At 53.3% G+C, this 26,102-nt stretch overlaps 2 protein-coding genes across 10 annotated transcripts in view; both read left to right on the top strand.

Annotated features, from left to right (window-relative positions):
* IQSEC2 (IQ motif and Sec7 domain ArfGEF 2) overlaps positions 1-16,395 on the top strand; it is a 75,325-nt gene extending 58,930 nt beyond the window's left edge. For 3 of the 4 annotated variants that reach the window (XM_034986328.1, XM_034986476.1, XM_034986412.1), the window contains 10 exons: positions 773-1,668; positions 3,158-3,319; positions 3,795-3,917; positions 4,889-5,055; positions 7,507-7,646; positions 8,356-8,481; positions 10,404-10,503; positions 11,074-11,235; positions 12,829-13,002; positions 14,127-14,217. In XM_034986328.1, coding sequence (XP_034842219.1) covers positions 773-1,668; positions 3,158-3,319; positions 3,795-3,917; positions 4,889-5,055; positions 7,507-7,646; positions 8,356-8,481; positions 10,404-10,503; positions 11,074-11,235; positions 12,829-13,002; positions 14,127-14,140 — 2,064 coding nt within the window. In that variant the 3' untranslated portion in view covers positions 14,141-14,217. Of the gene's footprint in view, positions 1-772; positions 1,669-3,157; positions 3,320-3,794; positions 3,918-4,888; positions 5,056-7,506; positions 7,647-8,355; positions 8,482-10,403; positions 10,504-11,073; positions 11,236-12,828; positions 13,003-13,492; positions 13,543-14,126 lie in introns of all 4 variants that reach the window. The other variant, XM_034986530.1, reaches the window with a different exon arrangement.
* A 6,693-nt stretch (positions 16,396-23,088) lies between these two features.
* KDM5C (lysine demethylase 5C) overlaps positions 23,089-26,102 on the top strand; it is a 31,722-nt gene continuing 28,708 nt past the window's right edge. For 2 of the 6 annotated variants that reach the window (XM_034986188.1, XM_034985924.1), the window contains exon 1: positions 23,234-23,711. In XM_034986188.1, coding sequence (XP_034842079.1) covers positions 23,562-23,711 — 150 coding nt within the window. In that variant the 5' untranslated portion in view covers positions 23,234-23,561. Of the gene's footprint in view, positions 23,712-26,102 lie in introns of all 6 variants that reach the window. The other 4 variants (XM_034985874.1, XM_034986001.1, XM_034986091.1 and 1 more) reach the window with 4 other exon arrangements.

Genomic DNA, 26,102 nt, shown 5'->3' with positions numbered 1-26,102 from the left:
ATCTCCATAGGACTGCTCATGGTGTGGCTTCCCCCAGAGCAAGGGGTCTGAGAGAGAGAGAGAGAGAGCACGAGAGCAGAGTGAACAGGAGTGCTCAAGAAGGAAGCTGTAGTCTTTCATAACCTAATCTCAGAAGTGACATGCCATCCCTTCTGCCATATACTGTTGGTTCCACAGACCACGCCTGGGACAGTGTGGTACATAAGGGTGTAGATACCAAGAGGTAGGGATCATTAGAGACCAGTTTGGAGGCTGGATACCACAGAGAAGCCGAGTTACCAGCCATGGTTTGGATTCTCACATAATAAATATTATGCATTTCCTAAGATAGAACCAGACGGAGGGCTCTGGGAGCCCGGAGGAAGCCGAGATTTGGGTTTACCCTGGGGGATGGCAGAGGCAAGAAATACGGATTGAATCAAGGAGGAGGTGGCATTTGGCTTGGGTCTATAGGGACATGAAGGAGGTATTGAGACATTTGAGAAGCGAACTTGGCACCATTACCCAGCTCCTGTGAGCTCACAATGGCTCCCTGGGAGTTGTTTTATATACTGCAGAGAACCTATGGAGGCGGGGGAGGGGACCCACTTCTTCTTGGCTGACCCATTAGGAAGATTCCCCCTTTTCCCCTCCCTCCCATCCTCCCTTCCTCCCTCCCTCCTCCCCTCCCTTTCCCCCTTCCTCATTCCCCCCCTTGCACCATCCCACCCTCCTTCCCTTCATCTTTCCTTCCTTTCTCTCCCTTTCCCCCTTCCCCTTTCCGCCCACACAGGTAAAGTCTCTGGCTGAGTCCATTGATGAGGCCCTGAACTGCCACCCATCAGGGCCCATGTCTGAGGAGCCAGGGTCAGCCCAACTGGAGAAGCGGGAGTCAAAGGAACAGCAGGAGGACAGCTCGGCCACATCCTTCAGTGATCTTCCCCTCTACTTGGATGACCCAGTTCCCCCACCATCCCCTGAGCGACTGCCCAGCACAGAGCCCCCACCCCAGGGCCGGCCCGAGTTCTGGGCACCAGCCCCTCTCCCGCCAGTTCCTCCACCAGTGCCACCGGGGACCCGGGAAGATGGTGCCCGTGAGGAAGGCACTCGCAGGGGCCCTGGGTGCTTGGAGTGCCGGGATTTCCGGCTGCGGGCCGCCCACCTTCCCCTGCTTACCATTGAGCCTCCTAGTGACAGCTCCGTGGACCTGAGCGACCGCTCAGATCGCGGCTCTGTCCACCGCCAGCTGGTGTATGAGGCTGATGGCTGCAGCCCCCATGGGACCCTGAAGCACAAGGGGCCACCGGGCAGGGCCCCGATCCCACACCGCCACTACCCAGCCCCGGAGGGCCCAGCCCCAGCCCCGCCAGGGCCCCTGCCCCCAGCCCCCAACAGTGGCACCGGGCCCAGTGGTGTGGCTGGGGGTCGGAGGTTGGGGAAGTGTGAGGCAGCAGGCGAGAACTCTGATGGTGGAGATAATGAGAGCCTCGAGAGCTCCAGCAATTCCAACGAGACCATCAACTGCAGCTCTGGCTCCTCCTCGAGGGACAGCCTGAGGGAGCCTCCAGCCACAGGCCTGTGCAAGCAGACTTACCAGCGGGAGACGCGGCACAGCTGGGACTCGCCAGCCTTTAACAACGACGTGGTGCAGAGGCGGCATTACAGAATTGGCCTCAACCTGTTCAACAAGTACGTGCTCCCTCCCCTGCCTCCTCAGCCCTCCCTCCCCTGCCTCCTCAGCCCTCCCTCCCCTGCCTCCTCAGCCCTCCCTCCCCTGCTAGGGGCGCTTGGACCGCGGGGGCTGAACTCCAAGCAGAGGCCCTGCTTCCACCGTCTTGTTTTGTGGACGGACTTTCTCCCTGGCCTTTTCGGGGAAGAGGATGGGCAGCAGGGTGGCCGAAGAGAAAGCCCTCCCCACCACACACACATACACACACACACGCACACACACGCACACGTACGCACACACACCCCTACCTCTGTCAGAGGCAGCTCTAGGCCTAATACTGCCTCTGACTGGCTGTGGGACTTTGGGCAAGAAGATTCCTTCTCCCCAGTTCACTGTCTATAGGGATGGGTTCTGAACCTTGGTTCCCCCACATCCACTTTATGGTGGGGAGGCGATGTGAGGTATCAAGAGCCCTGCCCCGAGTCACAGGAGCCCTGGACCCCTAAACCGACTTCGGCCAAACTCTGTGTGCAGCTCTGGGCAAGGTGTGTTCCTTCCTTGGGCTTCGGGGCTTCCATCTATTGATTAGCAGGGTGTGTATATTTGAGGTGCTGGGGGCCCAAGGTGGGGTGCTGGAGTAGTCCGTGACCATGACCGAGCTCTTTCTAGATGCCTGGTCTTGTGCCAGGTACTTAGGAGCCGGGTGGAAGTGTGACATTTGGTCAGAAAAGAATGAGAAAGCGAGTGGCCTGTGTCTTCATAGTCTAGTAGGCACTGCTACCTGTATTTACTTCTCGAAATAGCTCAGGAAGGGGGGAAGTAGTGTCCCCATTTTAGAGAGAAGGAACTGAGGCTTGGAGAAGTAAAAGGAGTTGTCCTGAGTCATACAACTGGTAAGTAACGGACTTGAGACTCCGGTGGCACCAAAGTCTCTTCCAAATTCCAGCCTCGTGGGGGGGCCTCAGGCTCTGGGGTTCTGAATATGGGACAGTTCAGACCCGGATTTGGCCTCGTGGAAAGCAGGGCGTAACTTGTCGGTTGAACCACCCACAGAGGCTGGGTAATACCTTGTCTGGGCTCAATGTGGGATGCAGACAAAGTAACCTCTTTGCTTTCCTGTTTAGAGGGTCTGTGACCCAGAAAAAAGGGCGTAGCCTGGAGCTCAGGCCTTTTTCCCAGGAGTCCCCTGTGCCTGCTGGGAGTATGGAAGGCCCTGGCATAGAGCAGCCTCTCATTAGATCTTAATTTTCTTTCCATCGTAGTGTGGCTCCCGGGAAGGAAGGAGTTGGGTTGAGGATACCTTGGAATTTGGAAGCTCTGTGAGAGTGGCTTCCTCTCCTTGGGCCTCAGTGTTCCCATCTGTGCCGTGAAGGGATTGGACCAAATTATATATTCAACTTCCTTGGTTCTCCGAGGCTATGGTTGGGCCCCAAATTAGTTCAAGCAGTGGGACAGACAGCCGAGTTCTTCTGAGGACAGTCATCTCATCTACCTCCCCTCTTTCTGCAGGAAGCCAGAGAAGGGCATCCAGTATCTGATTGAGCGGGGCTTCCTGTCAGACACACCGGTGGGAGTGGCTCACTTTATCCTGGAACGGAAAGGCCTGAGCCGGCAGATGATAGGGGAATTCCTAGGGAACCGGCAGAAGCAGTTCAACAGAGACGTGTTGGAGTGAGGACCCCAGGATGGGGAAGACTGGGCCAGGGATTCCTGGAAAACGAGGGCAGGAGGGAGGAAGTGGGCAGCTGGTCCTTTTCACTCCGATAAACCTTACAAAACAGGATGAAGAGATCTTCCTGCTCCCATACCCCTGTATACTTCAAAAAGGTTTGATCTCTCTTAGCCCTATCCCTAAAAGTCTTCTGGGTGGCCCTGCTTGTCCTCTGACCTACTTTGGACCTCAGTTTTCCGAACTCTGAAAAGAGTGGGTCAATGGAAAGGACCCTTAGTAACATGTGTCTGGCCTTGATTTTTCTGGGGTGGATTCCATTTCAAACATTCCATCCTCGTAAGGATGCGAGGGCCATGGGTCCAGATTTTAGCAGTCTGGCCCCGGGGGCGTTTGTCCACTCGGGCAGGTCAGGGTAGGGCAGAGGTTTTTCTACAGAGGACTTGAGAGTGCCATACCTACTTCTTTGCTCCGCAGCTGTGTGGTGGATGAGATGGACTTCTCCTCCATGGATTTGGATGACGCACTCCGGAAGTTCCAATCCCACATCCGGGTTCAAGGCGAGGCCCAGAAAGTAGAGCGACTCATCGAAGCCTTCAGGTGTGCCTGTCTCCCACTCCCGAAGCTGCTTCCCTCCTTCCAGGGGGCTCTTCCCTCACCTCTCTGAGCCCCATACTTTCCTGACCAGAAAATGGCAATCGTAAGTCCTGTCTTGCCAGGCAGTTGTGCAGTTGTGAGGAACAGAGGTAGTGAGCCTAAAGCGTCCAGCTCAGCACCTGGGGTGGGCGTCCAACAGGTGACAAGAGCAGCTACAGCTAGTGCTTATCAACTACTCACCAGGTATCAGGTGCTGAGCTAGGCACTGTATACGATTATTTCGCCGAATACTCCCAACAACCCTACGAGGTAAGGGGCTTTCATTATTATTCCCATGTTGCACGTAAGAAATCGGAAATTTAGAGAGGTTAAGTAACTTGCTCGGGATCATACAGCAAGTAAGACGCGGAGCCAGGATTTGAACTCAGGTGTGTTTGCCTCCGTGACCCAACGCCCTTAGTTCTTCTCCTCTACTGTTCATGCTTTGGGGATCAGGCAGACCTGGATAGAAATCCTGGCTCCACCACGTCAGGGTAGGTAGCAGAGAAACAGAAGAATTGCCAAGAACCTGTTGCCCATAATGGCAGAAGGATTTGCCTTATAGTCAGAAAGATCTGGATTTTCATCTTGTCTTCGCCATTTGCCAGCTCTATTACCTCGGGCAGGTTACCTCTTCTCTTTGGGCCTCATTACTTCCTCTGTAAAATGGGGCTGCTAATCGCTACCTTGCAGGATTGTGATAGGATTACATGACACAATGTACCTAAGTCCCCTAGCAGAGCTCCATAAAAGGTAGTGGTTGTGATTTTTACATGCTAGTCTTGGGGAAACCAAAGGAAGAGGACATGTCCGAAAGGCTTGGGAATATTTCTTGGGGGAGAGGGTTGGGGGCACCAGACTGGGTTGTGGGGGGAGGGATGGTGGGTAGGTGAAGATCACTGGTGCCTGACCTTGGCCCTGATCCTGCCCTGCAGCCAGCGGTACTGTGTGTGTAACCCAGCCCTTGTGCGCCAGTTCCGGAACCCAGACACCATCTTCATCCTTGCTTTCGCTATCATCCTCCTCAATACCGACATGTACAGTCCCAGCGTCAAGGCTGAACGCAAGATGAAACTAGATGACTTCATCAAGAACCTGAGAGGTGACCCCAGACCTCCCTATCGGCTTGTCCCATCCTTCACCTGGGAAGGGAGAGTGGGCAGGGTGGGGGTGGGCTAGGGAAGGAGGGGGGAGATCACACAGGCTCCCTGGAAATGAGCCTGTGATGTTCTCTCATTTTCTGCCAAAGCTGCCACATTCCCCTATTAATTCACTCAAATATCGTTTGTCTGCTCATTCCTGCACCAAATACTGATGTAGTGGGTTCTGGGGTTATTACAGCAGTGAACGTGAGAGAGAAAAGCCCTGGTTCTTACAGAGCTTATACTAATCCACTCATTGACGCATCACTTTCTATTTCCCACTCCTCTTTACTTATGCCCATAAAGGCTTATTTAATTATTCTCTGTACCCTTTCCTCCATCCATGCATTCACTTAGTCCCTTGACCAGCCAGCCAGCCAGCCAGCTGAGGCTGAGTGCCTCCCGTGTGCCCGGCCCTGTGATGGGCACTAAGGACACCATGGCCCCCGCCCCAAGAGAGCTCGGGGACAGTCTGTTTGTGGGACAGACTGACTTAGAGGACCAGATACCCAACACAAGAGAAAAAGCGAATCGTGATGTCAGACGGGCCAAAAGTGCAGTCAGAGCTCAGAGGAGGGAGATCCCACCTCCAACACACTTCCTGAAGGAAGTAGCATTTTCATTTTAAGGTGGGCCTTGAAGGCATGGATAATGTGACAGAACAGTAATAGAGGAGGCTTACCTAGCGGTAAGAATACAAAGGCACAGAGGTAGGAAAAGGTGTTGGGAGAACAGTCAGGATGGGAAGGTCAGTGAGAATCAATATGTGAGGGCCTTGAATGCCGGGTGAAAGGTGTCGCCTTGACGTTTTTTTCTTGGTTTATCGTATTGATGTCAAGCCCCGGCATCTCACCAAAGAGCAGCCTACGAAAAATGGCGCAGGCGTTAGGATTATTTAAACAGAAATGAACGAGGGAAATAGAATTGAGGAAAAACAAACAGATGAGACAAATTGGCTGACCGGCAGGCTGTGCGCGGTTGCTGGGCTCAAGCTCTTTGGCAGCTGAGGTAAAAAGGCGGTGTGAGGAAGGATGTTCTCTTAGCACCTGTCCAAGGAGGAGGCGTGGCATTCCCAAAGGAGAAAACATTTTCTCTAGAAGGAGGGTTAGAGGGAAGAGTGAGTGGGTTTCACTCAGCAGACAGTCAGGAGTGGAGAAGGATGGTAGACTTAGGAAGAGGGAGTTAGATCAGAGGCCATCTGGAGCTGTCTCCCAGAATCCTGCTATTAGTCATTCATTCATTCATTCATTCATTTCACCCATCCTCTCTCCCTCCCTCCTCCTCTCTCTGTATGTATGTATGTGTGTGTGTGCACACATTCGTATATGTGCGTGTGCATATATGCGCACACATATATGTGCATACATATGTGCTTACATGTGTATATGTGCGTACATATATGTGTATATATGTATTGTGTGTGTGTTTGGAGAGGCGGTACCTCTCCAAATATATATACATATATACACATATACATATATACAAATATATATACGTATGCATACATGTATGTATGTACATGTATATGTATATATGTATTATATATGTGTGTTTCTTGCCCCTCCAATTATTAAATAAATAAGCAAACAAACAAATGAAATGAATACTTGTTCATACCCAGAAATTATGGAAATAGAGCAAACGAGAAAAAATTGTTTAATCATCCTGAATTCTGCCCCCTGTTGGCAACCATGGTTGATATTTTGCTGTTTTCTAGTCTTTTTTTCCCTATGCATATGTAACTTTTTATACAGTTAAGATCATGCCAGGAATGTAATTTATTACCCTGCTCTTCCCACTTACCTTGCTACAGGAATTTTCTCATGCTTTTTGTAAACATCAAGTTTTGAATAGCTGTGAATTATTTTAAGTGGATACACTCAGCTTTAGTTAATTATGCCTCTATTGTGAGAACTTAGGTTGTTTCGAAGTTTTCCTGTAAGTAGCACTCGTACCTGAATCTTTGCACATATTTCTGAGTAATTCCTTAGAGCAGATTCCTAGAAAAAGAATCATGGAATATTTAGGCTTTTGCCAAGTTACCTTCCGAAACAATTATGTTAATATACGTGCCCACTTCCCTGCCCCCTTATTAACACTGGATATATCATTTAACATTATTTTTGCTAGTTAGAAAGGCAAAGCTATCTGATTATTTTCATCACAGTGTGCTCTGAGTTGCCTAGAAAAAAATCCCCACACTGGGAAAGAAAGCAACTTGCTACTATCCAGTTGCTTGGCAAAGGACGCCTGTTCTGGCCCAGTCCTCCTGACCAAGGGACTGAGGGTGCCCGCTCCCTCCAGTCCTAGCCATTGTTTGCACTCCTGCCTCAGTGTGGGACATTGTGGAGAACCCCTGCCACCCACTCCCCACATCATGCAATATATCCCTGTGTCGCTCCCCTCCCCAGGGGTTGACAATGGTGAGGACATCCCCCGAGACCTCCTTGTGGGCATCTACCAGCGTATCCAGGGGCGTGAACTGCGAACCAATGATGACCATGTGTCCCAGGTGCAGGCCGTGGAGCGCATGATTGTGGGCAAGAAACCGGTGAGTGCCTTGGGAGGCTGCAGAGGGGACAGGGTTTGAGTCGGCTTCTGCCACTGAGTGATAGGTAAGTCAGTACCCCTCTCTGAGCCCCAGACTCCCCCCTCTGATGGAGTGGGTGATAATGCATTCTCAGGGGTCGTGGTGCAGAGTGAGACCCTCTTGGCGGAATGAATCTAGCACACATCCTTCCCACCTGTGGTTTTGCCTCTCCATCCCAGGTGAGGAGCCAAGCTAATAGTTAGCTGATAACCAAAACCAAGAACACCCTCTGGTCTTGTAGTCAACAAACATTTACAGATGCCTTTCCACAGAGCCCAGCATTTCACTAGGGAGTAGGGACACAGATACGAATCAGACAGAGTCTCCATCCTTGGGGGCATTCACAGACTGGGAGTGGGGATGTCAGCCCAATACGTCTGCCTTATCGTCAGTCTAAGGGAGCAGCAAGGAGGGAGAGGTCATTTTCAGTCACTAGAACTGGGGTTTGGAGGAAGAGTGGAATATGGAACTGGGCAAGAAAGGTACTCCAGACAGAGAGAGCTCTACGGACAAAGGCAAGCCCAGGCCTCCGTTGCTCCGACTCCTCGTGTCAGAGTGACAGTGATACAGATCAGAGGTAGACTTCCTCTTGAGGTTGAACGATAAGGTGCCGGAGGCCCGAAGCTGGCGTGCTTGCCTTGCTGACTCCTATTTCCCCATGCCTGCCTAGGTCTTGTCTCTTCCCCACCGTCGACTGGTTTGCTGCTGTCAACTCTATGAGGTGCCAGACCCAAACCGCCCCCAGCGGCTAGGGTTGCATCAGCGGGAAGTCTTCCTCTTCAACGATCTCCTTGTGGTATGAGCACTGGGGCGGTGGGGGGCGGAAACGAAGGGGAGGTGGTGAGCTTGGACCCTGGGTCCGGGGTGAACCATGTTAACGTTGGCGGGTGGGGGCGTGGTGGGTGAGGTGCTCTGCCATGGTATCTGCGCAGTCTCGGATAAGGCACAGGCCCCCTCCGCCCCTCTTTTCCCTCTCGGATCCATTTGGAGGTGGTGACAGTGCCACAGGGGGAGAAAATGTGAGGACCAGGGGAGTTGACAGACATACAACCTGGGAAGCGGTAGGAAAAGTCCCTGTCCATCTCCGTAGCCCAGAGTGTTGGCTGGAAGGAGATGAACCTGTGACCCTGGGGTCACTCTGAAACCTTCGGGTGGTCAGGATGCTGGAAGTGAGTCTTAAAACCAAGCTCGTCACCACTGTAGACGTGCATCTTTTAGAGCTGGGACTCTTAAGGACCCTGCTGGTGGGAAGAGAATTTCAGGGTCTCCCGTCCAACCTCTTTCCCCGGGGCAAGAACCAGTTTCCTGCATGGCCCCCTGCTTGCATCACTGCGGAGACAGTTTCCTGGTTAGACAGCTCTGACTGATAGAAACTGTCTCCCAATGGGTTTCCTCTAACCATCTTCCCTGGGCCCTTGCAATCACAGAGAACAAGTGTTCTCCTGCTCTGAGACAGCTCCTCAGAGATTTGAGGACAGTGACCTGTCTCCCCACCACCACCCCACCCCCGTGGTCTTCTCTTCTTTAGAACAGCGTCTCTCAATCTCAACACTATTGACATTTGGGGCAGGATAACTCTTCTTTGTTGGGGGGGGGGCGGCGCTATCCTGTGCATTGGAGGACAGCATCCCTGGTCTCGACCTCCTAGATACTAGAAGCACTCCTTCAACCAAAACTGTTTCCAGACGTTGCTAGATGTCCCCCGGGGTTCAAAGTCACCCCTAGCTGAGAATTGCCGCTTTAGATGAAGCCCCTCCAATGCCTTCTCTAAGCCTCAATTTCCTCCTCTGTGAAGTGGGGCTAATCCCTATCTCATGGGGTTGTCATGAGGATGGAGTTAAGAAGTCAGATGTGGAATAGCCTAACCCAGAGGAGTGCCTGGCCCACACAGGTGCTGAGTAAATGTCTCACCACCTGTCACGCACTGACGCCTGTGTGTGTCCAGCCCCATGCTAGGCACTGGGTTCACAGAGATGAGTGAGACTCAGTCCTTGCTCTCGGGAGCTCACAGTCTGAAGGACTAAAAAAAAAAAAAAAAAAAAAAAAAATGCTCTGCATAACCGTGTGCTGTAACTGTCCTGAAATGAAATACTTTACTTTTGAACACCACTTGGAGACTGTCTGAGGTGTTCACAGCCTATGGTGGTCGAATCCAGAGTGCCCAAGTCCTTGATAAAGACCTTGGGCTATTGAGAGGAAGACTCGTTAACTCTAGACATGGGTTCATTGGCATTTGCCATTGTTTGCTGGGTTCTTTGGGGGGGGGCGGGGGGGGGCAAGAAACACGAAAACCAGACTCCTCTTGGCGCTCCCGGTCCAGCAGGGGGCGACCACACCCTCAGAGTGCTCACCTAAAGCCTCATGGTGAAAGGCACCAAAGCAGCACTCTGGAAGCTCCGGGAAGGGAGCAGGGTCGGGGAGTCCGTGTGAGGTGTTAGATAGAACGGGCTTTCTGGAGAGAACAGCACTCAGTTACTTCCTGTAAAAATCGTAAATGCCTGTTGTGCGTTGTCATTACATGAGGAACTTGCATTTTCTCCCGTCTCTCCCGTTCTGCTCCTCAAGCTTCAGTTCTTCCCAACTCGTGGGTATGTGTGTTTGTGTGTTTATGTCTGCTAGTGGCGGTGGGAGGGGAGGGTGGCTATGAGAAATAGGTGTCATGTGGAAATTCCCCACCCCAAACCCTGCCTCTTGTCTTTTTCCCGCCCCCTGCCAAAGGTCACCAAAATTTTCCAGAAGAAGAAGATCTTGGTGACGTACAGCTTCCGTCAGTCCTTTCCTCTCGTGGAAATGCACATGCAGCTCTTCCAGAATTCATGTGAGTCCCTTCTTGGATCCCAGCATCCCAAAAGTCTATGCCATGGCCCCTGTGCTCCTCCTTCATCCATACCAACCACCAGCTTTTTGGAGCCCTTTACAATGGGACTAAGGTGTCCAAAGCACCTACGTGGTCCTGGGATGCAGGGCAGGCTGGGGTGAAGTATAATTGGGGTCCATGCCCTGGGGAACTCGTGGTCTGGCCGAGAACCGCGGTGTGTATGTTTTCTGGTGGGCCGAAGAGATGGTGATCACGCTGCGCTTTGAAGGACTGAGCCAGAGGAGCTTTGTTGGGTGGCAGCAGAAGCAATGTGAGTAGAGGCAGAGGTGTGAAGGAAGGGGTTCGAGAGAGCAGCTCGAGTTCAGCTTGCCTTCGTATCTGGAGTATAGGGAGTAACGGGGCCATGACTACCAGGAGCTTCGGGGGCTTCGGGGGGACAAAGGGGAGCCGCTAAAGATGCTTGAGCCGAGAGGAGGCTGGATCAGAGTTGGACAGTAGAAAAACCAATGCACGTGTGAGCCACTTGGCTTCAGTCCTGACAGAGGTGCCTGACCTCCCCCTTCCGCACAGATTACCAGTTTGGGATCAAGCTGCTGTCCGCAGTACCTGGCGGGGAACGCAAAGTCCTCATCATCTTCAACGCGCCCAGCCTCCAGGATCGGCTGCGCTTCACGTCCGACTTGCGCGAGTCCATTGCCGAGGTGCAGGAGATGGAGAAATACCGCGTGGAGTGTGAGTAGCCCAGCGGCGCCTCTTTCCCCTTTTCCTGACACAGCAGCCTGCAGACACCAAGAATCCTGTCCTCTGAGGATCTCAGAGTTGAGGGTTAGCTTGTCCAGCCTTCCTACCCTCATTCTAGGAACCTTTCAGTGACAAAGGGCTCATTACCTCTGAATGGCTGATTATTACTCCAGGCCCTAATTATGAACCAACTCTTCCTTCTATTGAAAGGCAGCAGGGAGAAGAATCAGGGTTCTGGAGGTAGGACTCCAGTTTCAGATCCCAGGTTTGCTACTCCTTATTTAGGTAAACCGGGGCAAGTTGCCTGACTCCCAGAGCCCCAGTTTCTTCATACATGACATTGGGAAGATGAAATCTCCTTCACAGAGTTGTGGCATTTCGATGAGGTAAGGTAGACAAGGTGTCCTCTTCCCACATTCCAGTTCCTGAGCTGAGTCCCCATCGCCCATCTTTCTGGCCCCCAGAGGGCCACATCAAGTCATTTTCAGCATATATAATGGGAAATAGTGATCACATCTCATTCCACTCGATGCCCTCCAAGATTTCTCTTCTCCAGGCTAAGCAGTCACAGTTAAGTAACATGGTGTTGAGGAGAAAGAGGCAGGCAGACACAGAGAGAGAAACTGAGGCAGTGGACAGCTGCTTGGTGAGCTCTTCAACGTCCCAGGGTCAACGCTACTCCTCAGCAAGGCAGGGTCACACATTTCAGTTCACAAGATCCCTGAGACCCAGGAGAGGGGCGAGCATACCAAGATGAGGGGGAAGGCGATAGAAGTCTCCATGACCTCCTCGGAGAGGTGGGGGTGTAAAGAGGCTGGAGAATGCAGGCTTTGGACTCAGGCAGACCTGCTTCCAGAATATGGGCTCCCCCATTTCCAGCTGTATGACCTTGGGCAAGCTCTGTGACTTCTCAGGTTCTCAGTTTCTTCCTCTGAAAAATGTGGATGATAATACTTACCTCTGAACTGTTGTGAGATGGAGCAAGATCAAGTATGCACAGCTCCCAGCATACAGCTAGCACATAATAGAGGCTTCGATTCCTGTTGGTTTCCTGCTCCTGTCCTTCCAGGAGCCCTCTGCTGTGGAGCAAGATATCTGAGAACTGAGCGGACTTTGGAAGGATTGCCCTTTGCTGTAATCCACAAGGGCCTTCCTGCCCCTGCTGTGATCAGCAGCTGTGAAGCTCTGTTTTGAAGGGCAGGGGTGGGTTGGGAAGAGCAGACTGAGAGTGGGCAGGGGAGCCGGAGCAAGAGGGAGCAAGAAGAACGAGAGGAAGGGGGGAGGAGCTGGAGGAGCGGGAAGAGCAAGCACCAGAGGAGGAACAGAGGGAAAACCCAACCAGGGGAGATGGCACAAAACGGGGCTGGGCGCTGTGGGGCGCTGTGGGGCAGGGGGAGGCGGGGGGGACTTCAGAGATGGAGCTGAGGTTTGGGGGGAGCGTGCTGCCTGTCCAGGGGGCAAAGCAGGAGGCCTGGGGAGAGAGCAGGCAAGGATGGGGAGGGCTCATGGAGGGCTGGGGTCAGTCAGGTGGCCTTTTACTCCTGTCCCTGACCTTCTGTCCCTGTCTCCCCCGCTACTACCCAGCGGAGCTAGAGAAGCAGAAAGGTATGATGCGGACTAACGCCTCACAGCCCGGAGGGGCCAAGGACTCAGTGAATGGCACACTGGCCCGCAGCAGCCTGGAGGACACGTATGGGGCAGGCGATGGGCTCAAACGGGGCGCGCTCAGCAGTTCCCTGCGAGACCTCTCTGACGCAGGCAAGTCTTCGGGGCCCCCGCCCTGGCTGGGGAGATGTGGGACCGGGTGTCCTCTCTGCCTCCTGTCACTGGCCGCCAGCCTTCCCTGCACCCGCCACACCTGCACGCACCCTGCCTTTATCCAGAGCCCTGGGCGCGGCGCCACAGGGGGCCCGGGAGCCAGGTCAGATCAGGTGGAGCCCAGAGTCTGGGCCAGGGAGTGTGAAGTGGGGCCACAGTCTTAGCCCCTCTCTCTCGCTGCTCCACCTCTCCTCCTCTCTTTCCTCTTCTATCTCTCCAGCACCACCTCTCCTCCTTCTCCATCTTTTCCTCCTCTCACGCCTCCTCTTCCACCTCTCCTCCTCCCCACCTTCCCCTCTTCAACGGGGGGAAAGGGGATAGGGGTGTCTGTCCCCGGGAGGGGCCCAGGCCTGGTGCCCAGCTCTGGAGCCCAGCAGGGTGGGGAGGGGGGTTGCTGCTCTGACGCTGGGCTCCTTGCTTGTGGGTGCAGGGAAGCGGGGGCGGCGTAACAGCGTGGGATCGCTGGACAGCACCATCGAAGTAAGTGCCAGCTCCTGCCCCACTCGCCCTCTGCATGAGCCCTGCCCTGCCACGGGGCCCCAGAGGAGGCGGGGACCTGTGGCTTCCCCTCTTCCCTGATGGGGACCTCGAGGCTGCCTCTCCCAGCCACCCACTCTCTCCATCTGTCCTCAACTCTGTCTGTCCTCACTCTGCCTGTCTCTCAGTCTGTCTTCCACTCTCCCTAGCCCCCTCTCAACCCCAGGGCCGACTCTGAGTAGAGATGCCCTTGGAGTTGGACCGTGAGAAGCTCTCCCCTCCAAGTCCTGCTCTTTGAGCTGGAGCAAGTCACTCTGTGTCTCGGGGCCTGCAAAAGGGGGATGAGGAGGAGGTCCTACTGATTGTTTCTCTCCCAGCGGAGGCTCAGATGAGATAGTGGATGCGCCAGCAGAGCCCTGCAAGCTGGGGGGCTCCATGTACAAAGCACAGGACTGTTACTGGTTTTCATTACGCCCTGGGCATTCCTGTCTCCCCAGCTCCAGCCCTCAGGGACCGGGTGGAGTTTAGGGTTGGGGGTTTAGGAAATCTAGACTGGCCTGACTTTCCCCCCCCTTCCCCGCTTCCAGGGGTCTGTTATTAGCAGTCCACGCCCTCACCAGAGGATGCCACCTCCACCCCCACCCCCGCCGCCAGAGGAGTACAAGAGCCAGAGGCCCGTCTCCAACTCCTCATCCTTCCTGGGCTCCCTGTTTGGAAGCAAGCGGGGCAAGGGGCCCTTCCAGATGCCACCACCGCCAACGGGCCAGGCCTCTGCCTCCTCCTCATCTGCTTCTTCCACCCACCACCACCACCACCACCACCACCATGGTCACAGCCACGGTGGCCTGGGGGTGCTGCCTGACGGGCAGTCCAAGCTCCAGGCCCTGCATGCCCAATATTGCCAAGGACCAGGCCCTGCCCCGCCGCCCTACCTCCCACCCCAGCAGCCCCCTCTTCCCCCACCTCCTCAGCAGCCCCCACCCCTGCCCCAGCTGGCCTCCATCCCACCACCGCCCGCCTCGGCCCCACCCGTGGGGCCACATCGCCACTTCCATGCCCACGGCCCAGTCCCAGGCCCCCAGCACTATACCTTGGGCCGGCCAGGCAGGGCCCCCAGACGGGGGGCTGGAGGACACCCTCAGTTTGCTCCACATGGCCGCCACCCCCTGCACCAGCCCACATCCCCATTGCCCCTGTACAGTCCTGCCCCCCAGCACCCTCCAGCCCACAAACAGGGCCCCAAGCACTTCATCTTCAGCCACCACCCACAGATGATGCCAGCAGCGGGGGCCACTGGGGGCCCTGGATCCCGGCCACCAGGGGGCTCCTACTCCCACCCTCACCACCCCCAGTCACCCTTGTCACCGCACTCCCCCATCCCACCCCATCCTTCCTACCCACCCCTGCCCCCACCCTCACCCCACACCCCACACTCGCCCCTGCCGCCCACCTCCCCCCATGGCCCACTGCACGCCTCTGGGCCCCCTGGCACGGCCAACCCACCCAGTGCGAACCCCAAGGCCAAGCCAAGCCGGATCAGCACCGTGGTCTGATGAACGGAGGGAGCGAGCTGGGGCCCAGGGAGGTCTGGGGAATCCACAAGAGATTCCCCGGTTTTTCCAAAATATATATACACATAGAGATGTCCTCCTCCCCACTTCCTCCCTGCCTCGGAACCTCTCCTCTAACCCCCAACAGGCGCCGTGGGGTTTCCTTCCAGATTCAAGGATCCTTGCCACTTGAAGCCTGGACACAGGGCTCTCAAGCTCTGGGGAGTGGTGAGGACCTTTTGGAGATCCTCGTCCTTTTTTTTTTATTTTTTTTCCTCTCTCCATCCCCCACCCCGACCCCCGCTCCCCAGAGGTGGCCTCAGACCTCTGGGCCAGTGTGGGCTCCCTGTCAGCTCTGGCTGGTAGAGAAGGGCAGGCAGGTGTCAGGAGCGGTGAGGGTGAAGGCTTCCCCAGAGCACCTCTAGCCACACGGGGCTAGGAGGGAGTTCTGTAGAGTTGTGGCCAAACCTCAGCTGGCTCGGCCCTCTCTCAGACCTCAGGGCCTGGCTAAATCCCTCCATGTGTCTCTCCACCTGCCAGAGGAACAGGGCTGTCGGTGCCCTCGGTGGGTGGGCCCCCACTAAGGCTGGCCCCCCAAAGGGGCAGTGCTTCCCCTCCAGAACCAGCCTCTGTCCTTTCTCCAGTGGGCCCCAGCCCAGACCTCTTCAGCTTCAGGACCTTGCCTCTCACAGCAACGTTCTTACCCTGATCAAAGTCCAGACAAGTTTGGGGGGCGGGGGCTCAGGTCTGGGATGAGAAGGGCACTGCCCTCCCTCACCCATATTGCATGCCCCCCCCATTCCCTTACACCTACCCCACCTACAACCGAAGACAATGCACTTTACAGATCTTCTTGCCCACATACACCTCGCTGGGGCAAGGGCACCCAGCATTAGCCCTGGGGAGAGAGGCTCCCAGAGGGCCACCATAAGCCCATGATGTCCTTCCTGAGGCAGATTGAAGCCATCAGAGCGGGGGCTGGGAGCCAGGATGCCTGAGTCCTTCTGTCCGTCAAAATCTCTGCTGCCTCTCCAGCCCCTTTACAGCCCTGTTTATTTATTATAAATATATTTTTTACAAGCCCCAGCTCCTCTTCTTGCCCCGCATACCCAGCTCCTTTCTCAGCTCCTGCCTCCCTCTCCCCCCCTCCACCGTGGGCTGCAGTACAGACAGACAGACCCTGGCTGTATGAAGGTCCAGGGACCCAGGGGCTTGGGGGTGGGGGAGGGCAGCAGCCGGAGGGGCTGTACGGAGAGGAGCTGGGGTTCAGGCATTGTCTTTTTTCCTCCTTGTATATAAGAATGTATATTTGATGCCTCATAAAAGACCTTGTGCTCACCTCCCGCCTCTGCCTCCTACTTATGCCCCCTCCCCCCCGGGGTGGAGCCCATGGAGAGAGAGGCCTTTAGCCCCGGGAGGTGAGGACTAAGGGTAGCAGCCAGGCACCTGGGTGGGTGAGATGCCTTGGTTGGGTGCGAGGTGGGGGAGGAGGGAGGTTTCCCCTTCTCAGCTCATTAACTCACTAACTGCCTGCCGGACCGCAGCAAGGGTGTGGGCTTTGGAGTTGAGCCAGTTCAAATCCTGGGACTTTCCCTCCTGAGGCATGCACACTTGGGAAAAGCACCCTCTCAGTCTCGGTTTTCTTAATTTAAAACTGGAGGTGATGAGCCGTTGCCACAGGGAGTCGCGATGATGACAGGCCGTGATGAATGTCAAGCAGACAGCATGGAGCAGGTGCTCTTGGGAAGTTTAGTTCCCCGCTCTTCCTTTCACAGGTTGGAGACTTCCTTCTGCTCTTGTGCCACCTATGCTCACCCTTCCTGTGGCTGGCCCGGCTATGCCCTGGGGCCCTCCCCACCCAGCACGCCCCCCGCCCCAGGGTGAGCCGTGTTTCTGCCCTTGGGTGGGGGTGGGTAGGTGACCTGAGCCAGGAAGCCAGGGGCTAGATCCATTATAAGAGCTCTTACGTGTATATACTTAGGTTGTCAGGTAACAGATGGCTGGATTCTCCTCAGCTTACACAGGAGGGGACAAGTCCAGAGAAGGGAAGGGTCTTTTCCAAGGCCACACAGCAAGTCGGGACAGGGGTTCCTGACTTCGAGGCCAGGCCACTCTCCAGTCCCCCAAACTGCCCCCCCCCCCGGAAATGAACATGTTTCCAGCCCCGCCGATTATGTCCTGGCAAAGTCCAGGAGGAATGGGGCAGAGCGTTGGCTCTTGGTTAGGGTCAGCAGGGTCCCCAGAAGCAGCAGCCGGTAAACATTTTTGGTGCCTTCTTAGAGTCTGGAATAGCCTCTTAGAGGGAATGGTTTGAGGGTCCCTCGCTAGCAGCTTGGACCTATGTCTCAGTTTTCATCTTTGTATGCACATTCGAGTGGAAGAAGCAGCTGGGGCCATCTAACCATTTGATGCCTCCTCGAGGACCCAACCTGAGCTTTCGAAGAGCTTAGATCCACAGGGCCCAGAATGAAATCCAATAAGCATTCTGCTTGTTTGTTTCTTCCCTGGTGAGCCAGGCTGGACTCTCCCTTCTCCCACCTTCAACTTGATGCTGGTTTTGTCTTCCCAAAGCTTAGCTGTTAGCACTCGAATCCTGGCTCAGTCTCAGACTTGACCGTGTTGCCTTTGGCAAATCACCTAGCCCCTCAGAGCCTGGTCTTTCACCTGTATAATAGGGGTAATAATCTTGCAGGGAAATTGTTAACAGATGCATGTGAAATGCCTGCCTCCTGCCAGACACACAGTAAAGCTGTTCTCTGCCACCTACAGAAACGAACGCAAACTCCTTGTCTTGACACTGGAGGTCCTCCACCACGCGGCCCCAGTCGAACTCCTCATCCTCATTCCTCGCCCACACCTCGACCACCCACTCATTGTTCCCTGAGAAGGCCTGTGCGTAATTTTCCGGCTCCGTATTTTACCTGTGCCTGCCCCCCCCCCCCCCCAAAATGCCCCCCCCCCCCCCCCCAGCCTCCCTGAGGAAGTTTTCCTCACTCTGCTGAGATGGGCTTAAAAGGCCCATCCCTCACAAAATGTGCCCTTGATCACATCCTCTGAGATCCTTCATGTCGCTATCTTTCTTCCCCACCAGGCCCTAAGTGGCTCAAGAATGACAACGGTCTGAATCATCGCTGTTCAGAGCGTTGCACAGCACAGATAACACGGAAATTCTGTTGATTTGAATGAATGTATAGTTCTTTCTAAGCTGACTCTTAGAGTAAGGTATCTTTGCATTGGTTGGCTTACTGATTGGTGCAACCTGCGTATCGAGCTTCTGGGTCCCCTGGGACCTCTTTGTGCCTCCTTCAGCTCTTTCCTATGTTCTCCCTGCCCCTCCTCATTGCAGCACCAGCACTGGGCTGTCCCTGCCCCCGCGCCCCCCCAACTCCCCGGAGCCTCACCATCCAGACTGTGGAGGAGGGGTAATTTGATTCCTCGCCTCCCCATTTCTTTGAGGGCCTGAAGACAAGAAGCCCAGTGGCTGTCTGGCCATCAGAGGCTCTACTGCCAGTCTCTTTGGGGATGTGGATGGGAAGGGGCAACACATAACAAAGGACAAAGGTCCTAGATTCTCACAGAGTTCTTTGTCTTAGACCAGTGCTGTCCAATAAGTCTTTCTGGGATGATGGAAATGTCCTATATTTGTGCTGTCCAGTACAGTAACCCCTAGCACATGTGCCTATTGGGCACTTGAAATGTGGCCAGTGCAACCGAGGAACTGATTTTTTTTTTTTTAATTTAAATAGAAATAGCCACAGGGCGCCTGGGTGGCTCAGTCGTTAAGTGTCTGCCTTCGGCTCAGGTCATGATCTCAGGGTCCTGGGATCGAGCCCCGCATCAGGCTCCCTGCTCAGCGGGGGGCCTGCTTCTCCCTCTCCCACTCCCCCTGCTTGTGTTCCTGTTCTCGCTGTCTCTCTCTGTCATATAAATAAATAAAATCTTTAAAAAAAAAATAAATAGAAATAGCCACGTGTGGGTGGTGGCTACCATATTGGACAGAGCAGGACAAGACAAGTTCAGGAGGGAACAGCCTGGCAGGGATAATGTCCATGCCATATGATACTAAGTACAGGCCCAGAAGGGAGCAGAGCACCCTTGCCCAGAAGGGGTGCAGAGAAGGGGAAAACCCAACTTGGGGGTGGGGGTGGGTGGGCAAGGAAGGAACTGCCCCTTTAGCTGAGTCTCGAAAGGTGAGTAGGAATCACCCTGGTAAAGAAGGGCATTCGTCAGAGGGAGCAGGGTATACAAAGGCGTGGAGGTGTGTGAGTGTGTGATCGGTTAGTGGCACAGTGAGAAGGAATGGGAGACGGATGCCCAGGAGGTAGGCACGGCATATTCTGGAGCCCGGAGGCTGGCAGGCAGTGTGCCTTCTTTCCTCTGTTGCCAATAGGTTTTTTTCACCCGAGCCTCATGAGGACCTAAAGGAAGACCCGGTGGCACATTGAGCTACACAGTGTTCCCCACTGTAAAGTTACTGTTTTTCCCCTTTGTAGTAAATGAGCAACTCGTAGAGAGCGACGTTGAGATTATGTAAATATCCCGTTCTCAAACTTTCACCCACCTGTATTCACTGATGATTCTCCAGTTGCCAAATGGTGATTTTCAAATGCCATCATTCTTTTGACACGGATTAGTTGGCTTTCCACTGTAAGGAAGAGCTTGCCCCTCTTCTACAAGTATTTGTTTATATCCTCATGGACTCTTGATTGTCTATTGTATTTGATGGGTTATAACACATTAGTATCATTCTTTATTATGACGTTTAAGATGCCCCAGATTTGGCCAGCAGGAGGCCCTCTGGGAGCTGGCTCTTATGTCCTTTTGGCAGGTCTCCATCTTTTTTTTTTTTTTTTTTTTTGAGCACTTCCTTGTATTCTGGCACCACAAGATGCTCCAGGCCCATCATGTACTTTCCCTGCCCCAGTCTTGGAATCAGCCACTTTTTCCAAGGAGCCCTGGTTCTTTTTAGTAGAGAATGGCATTTAGGAAGCAAGATTTGGGCCAAGATTTCAGTGTTATAGCTATGTTTTAAGAATTTATTTCTTTGCTTGGAAAAAGTCTGAACATCTGTTGATGATCTTCTTACTCCATCCTTCCTTTAAGGAAAAGCTTTCCTTTTTCCCTCATTTTATTTATGTATATCAGTGTGGAGTCATGGATTTTTATTTCACTCTTCAATGAGTTATAATCCACTATCATAATTCATTTGGAATTATTATTTTGAATATTTCATTTTATTGTTATGTGTATGGATATATCCATGAATTCACACAGATACCTTGATACCTTGAAGAGGCTCTTTTAATAATCCAGGCTAGAGATAGTAAGTGGCTCTCAGGGGAATAGAAGAATAGACAATGGTAGAGGGAGGAGGGAATGGATTCCAGAGGTATTCAGGAGTTAGAACTCACAGCTCATACCTGCTTCAGAACTAGAAGGGACCCTATTTTACAAATCAAAAAAGTAAGGTACAGAGAGTCACTCTCATCCTGTCCATTCAGAAAACACGGATGGGGTGAGGGTGGTGGAGAGCCCAGCCTAGGCTTCCAATCACTGTTTTGCACTGGCTCCATGCCAGACTCTCTCTCCCAGGTGGGTGGGTGAGGCCGACCTAGCCCCCAGCCCAGGGTGAGCTCCCTGGTGCTTATCAGTTCTTTACTCTGCAGTGCCCGGATGCCGGTTGATCTCCAGCATGACCCAAGGGTTGGGAAAGGAACCCATTTCCTGAGCACCTCACTGGGGCTGGGGCGGGGGGGAGCACCATCTGAAACTTTTACAGGCAGAATTGTGCAGCAGTCAGACAGACCTAGGTTTGAATTCCAGCTCTGCCACTTACTAGCCACATGCTGTGGTAAGTTCACACTTCCCTGAGCTTCAGTCCCCTTAATGTGTAAAACAGGGATAACAATACCTATTTCATAGCCCTTGGCCCTTGATGAATGGCAGTTATCATTATCTCTAATCTTCATAACTACCCTGTGAGGAAGGGATTACAGAGCCTCATTGGATAAATGAGAAAATCAAGGCTAAGGAAGAAGAGGTACTCGGCAGATCTCTGTTGGTGAATGTCAGCTTTAGGAAAGCAGGGACCATATGTGTCTTGGTCACCATGATATTCCCAGGGCTCAGAAGAGTGCCTGGTGCATAAGAGGAGTTTAATAAATATTTGTGAATGAATGAATTAGATCCAACTGGCTTCAAAGACTCTGTGCAATCTCCATTTGCCCTTCCAAGATGGTGGGTGTGGTGTCTGGGCTAAGGACCTCAGAGAAGGCTATGGGATGTGTGGGCTGAGCTGAGCCCCCAAACCTGGTCTCCTGACTCCTTATTCATTTCTTTGCCCTTCACTGAGCTGCATTTGATGGAAAGGCTGACCTGCCTTCAGCCTAGGATTTGGCATATCTCCCACCTTCTGCATTCTCCTCGCCCTTCTGCCTGGTCCTATTCCTGGTGAGAGCAAATGATAGGAAGAGCATTTGACCAGGAGGTAGCAACTTCCTGGGCAATAGGAGGCAAGTTGTTTAATCTTTCTAGAATTTAGTTCCTCATCTACAGAATGGGTAAGTTAACCTACATCTTTCCCGGGACAAAGGTTAAGGGAAATTGCAAAGATTAATAATAATTAAAATAATTAGGCCTATCTGACACTAGGATGTGAGCTCCTACTGGTGTGCACTGCTCTATCAGGATGTCTTCAGCTCAGTCCTCAAGTAGGCAGAATGATGTACCTAACTGGGACATGGTACAGTTAACTGTTCCTGTTTCAAACATATTCAAGCTTGTAACAGATGCTTAATATACACAGGAAGTATTTGCAAAGAGCATGTATTATTTTCAGTCAATATATGCTAAGGATGCTCAAAAATATACGTTCGTTTTTTCTTTTGTTTACTCAACATTTACTGCTTACCATGACAAGTGCTAGGGATGTATAAAGCCACATGGTCCCTGCCCTTAAGGAATTCAGTCTGATGGGGGAACACAAAATAAGCATTTAATCAGCATGTATACATGTACTTTAATATGTGCACAGGTGTTCAAACTGTATGCAATAGGCCCACAACCAAAAAATAACATAATCCTCAAATGCAGCAGATGCCTGATGTGTGGGCAAAGTACTGGTCTGATACTCAAAGTAGTTGCCATAAACCTATTCAGAAACTGCTCAATGAACATGCACACAATAGGAGTAGATGTACACGTAGTAGGTACTCAAATGCATGTGACAGGGGCTAAACACAATAAATACAACCCATGTACACAGATGTTTGATAAGTACGCTGTGGGCTCACAAATGCTGTTTCATACAGTAGGCGCTAGTATGCGATAGGTAAATATGCTGTTGTTAAACATCCAACAATGAAAATATATATACACTCAGGCCTAGTTTATGGGAGTCCATTCTGCAAATGTGCACACAATAAAAGTGCATACAGAAACAGTTCAAAGAGTTCAGTAAAATGCTGACTGACAATGACTCTTTGCGGGGTATGAATGGAAGCCCCATCTCCGAGAGGCCTCTGCACATAACCGTGGATGAAATATATATTTCCTTCCTCTCCTTGGGACCCAGAATTCTAAAAATCCATAATCCCCAGGGGGTGAGCAGCAGCTTGCTCTCCTTGTTTCAAAGCCCCAGAGGTATCCGCGCCTAGGGCTGGGAGCTCCCTAAGTCTTTCCCAACATGCTTGCCAGCATAAGGGATCCTTAGCAATCAGGCACCCAAAGCCGCTTTGGGCGGCTCACACCGGAAAGACCCTGAAGAAGAAAATGTTGGGGCGGGGCCCGCGCCAGAGCTGAGGTCATAGAGGGGGAGCCAGTTTGGGCCCACCACCCACCAACGCCAGCTCCTCTTCCGGTCTGTCTTCATAACGCGCATGCGCACCACTGGCCTTTAAACGTGCGCCGCCGGTCCATCCGGAAAGAGGATCCGGCAGTTTAATTACAATTTTGCTCCTCCGCCGCCGAGGTGGACTATTTGCTCTCAGTCTGGGAGGTACTTTTGAGTTCCCGCTTCCAATTAGGGAACCTACACATGAGATTCAGCTCGGTCCCCACGGGATGAAAGTTTCCTAGGGCTTGGCCTCACGCACAGTATACGAGGCTCGGAGGGACACACCGCGGAGGGATTCGGTTTGTTGTGGTGTGGGGAGGGGGGAGACGCTGACAAACCAAGATGGCGGCGGCGGCGGTGAAGGCCGTGGCGGCTGGGAGGTAACTGTATTGGTGAAGGCTGAGGTAGTTGGGAGGCAGCGGCAGAGTTTGGAAGGAACGGAGCAGGACGAAGAGGCGGTAGCAGTAGCGCCAGCCTGAGCCTCTCAGAGCGCGGCAGCTACACGCCCCCCAAGGCCCTCGGCGGGCGGCGGCCACCCCGCTTAGGGCCTAGTCCCCGAGCAGTGCCTCGGCTTCATACAGCGGCGTCCGCCATGAGTCCTTAAGGGTGGTCCGAGCCCTCCAGTCCTAGGGCCCACCATGGAGCCGGGGTCCGACGACTTCCTGCCGCCGCCGGAGTGCCCGGTGTTCGAGCCTAGCTGGGCTGAGTTCCGAGACCCTCTAGGCTACATCGCGAAAATCCGGCCCATCGCCGAGAAGTCGGGCATTTGCAAGATCCGCCCACCCGCGGTAAGGCCCGGGGTCTGTGGTCGCCGCCCACGATGCCGGGGATGAAGAACTAGGGTAGCTGGCTGAGAACTCTGGGGCGGAGGGGGCATCTCGAGGTGCGGGGAAATGGGGTGGCTGGGACCGCTGTGGATGTGGCGCGGGGTCGGAGAAAGGGTGATGGGGCCCGGGGCGGGTCCTCTCGTGGTGTGAGGCCCCCAAGGGACCTGGGGGTCAGAGACCCACCCTCGCTTCCACTCCGCCTTTCAGATTCATTCCTGGTAAGGTTCAAAACAGGGATGCCTGGTGGGCCGGGGAGAGTTCAGAGAGGTACCTGCATATCTCTCAGTTACCCTGGACCACCCAGGTCAAGGCTGCCCTGAATAAGGCCATTTTTCCGTTTATTGTCATCGCTTCCCTTAAGGCAGGCAGTGTGGTGTAGTGGAAAGACCACAGCTGTAAATGGAGACAGACCTTAGTTCAAAATTCCACAGTGCAGCTTACCAGCTGTGTGACCTTGGACAAGTAACTTAATCTCTCTGAGCCTGTGAAATGAGTCCCGTGAATGGTTATTTCGAGAATTGGATTAAACTAGGTAGAGTCTGTGTGTAGTAGGCGCTAGATAATTATTGTGACTGCGAAGGTGTTTGATGTGGTCATTGGTTTGCTTCTATGTGGGTTGACTCATATTTACTCACACCCTGCCAGACCAATCCATCTATGATAATGTCCTGGCAGATCAGTCAGGAAATCAGTCTCACAGGGAATGTTCTATCTGACTCCCCTGAGATGGGTTTAGGGAATTGTCCCCTTTTCCTAGTTGAAGGCAATATCCTTCCCTGCACATCACCCCCTAGACTTGACTTCTATGGATAGGCTTGGACCAGTCAGCTTGGCAGTGGGGTATGAGTCCTCCTCAGATTTGTACTATGTTCTGTCCCAGGATGTAGCAGGTCCCAGAGGATAGGGGATTCTTGGACTCCTAAAAACAGAATGGAGCTATGGAAGTCTGTCTCCTGTAGAACACTTGATTCCCAGAGGTCAACGACAAAGGGCATATCTTTGTTCCTAGGCCTGGCTTCAGGCCGCAGGAAGTCCCCCAAGGGCTAGGATAGGCTGCCACCTTGCTGGCATGGAGGAGAAATGATATGTGTTGTTCCGTCTCCACTTGGGATTCCAAAGGCAGGAATTGAGTTTGGAACAGGGTGTTTTTGAGTGGGTGTCTCCTGTCTGAAAAGGGCTGGGAAGCCTCACTGCCACCTGAGGAGGGCACCACAGGCCTCCTTATCCAGCTTGGTGTTTTCTGGTGTTCATCCACAGATCTAGGCTAGTTTCAAATGGATCTTCTGGGAGGTGTTGGGTAAGCTAATTTTTTCCTAGTTGGAGCCTGGCCACAGATCTCTGAGGTATCCTTATTCGTAGTGAAGGAGTGGTATTAGGTAGTGAGAAGTCAGGAAGGCTAGCAGAAAGGAGAGGCTAGAGTCCAGGGCAGCCTTAAGGAGGCACTCCCTGTAGTGATCCAGGAGACCTGTGGGAAAGAAGTGTATCTGACATAGGGGGTGCCTGAGGCCTGCATTTCCATGTTTGTGCCTTGGACTTACGGGCAGGCTGGCCTTGTGCAGGTGTTGTTACCCTTCCTTGGGGGACCAGGAAGGGGAAAAGTGACATGTCCCCTGCGCGTGCGTGCGTCTGTGTGTGTGCGTCTGTGTGTGTGTGTGTGAGAGAGAGAGAGAGAGAGAGAGGGAGAGAGGGAGAGAGGCAGACCTGCAGGGGGCCATCTTTTGTTGTGCTTCTCGTCTCTACCTCAATAGTGTGCTTCCCTCCGATCCAGGAGACCTGGTCTCCCTGGTTTTGTTCAGTTTTTTTCCTCCTGTAGGGCCGCTCCTACGCCACCTTTAGGCAGCCAGGCCTTGTAGCTGGAATTTGAAGCACTCGTCCAAGTGGTGCTTGGGCCCAGAGTGGGAACCTGTGTATGGGTGGGTGCTTGGAAATTGGAGGTTTGCCTGAGGAAGGGTGATTAGGGTTTTGAGTTGCTAGACGGTTGACTCCTACTAGTCTTGGGGAAGATGGGTGGGAGGAAAAGTGTTGGTACCCTGGTGTAGACCCAGGGGATCTTGGAAGGGCCTTGCTTCCTGCATCAGGTAGCCAACTTTTTTATCACCATCCTGATCATACTGGTGTATTTGGCACACAAGTGTATGAGACCGAAGGCAGGATGAGGGAGCTCGTAGGTCCCAGGGAGAGCCGGGCCGGGAGGTTTGCTGGACCTTCCCCAACTATCTTGCATCTACAGCTCCTGCTCTAGGATTCGATTTTGCTGTTTCCTGTCAGGTTGCTTGATGGTGTACTTATCTAGAACTTGATTCAGCAGGAAAGAAGGGTGCCTGGAGTTTTGGGTTTGAGTACCTTTCTACC

This window comes from Mirounga leonina, unplaced genomic scaffold (genome assembly GCF_011800145.1).
Source record: "Mirounga leonina isolate KUSES-001 unplaced genomic scaffold, KU_Mleo_1.0 Mir_101529, whole genome shotgun sequence".
Taxonomy (NCBI): domain Eukaryota; kingdom Metazoa; phylum Chordata; class Mammalia; order Carnivora; family Phocidae; genus Mirounga; species Mirounga leonina.
The sequence above is the reverse complement of the archived record's forward strand: the minus strand, read 5'-3'. Positions and strand labels throughout refer to the sequence as shown.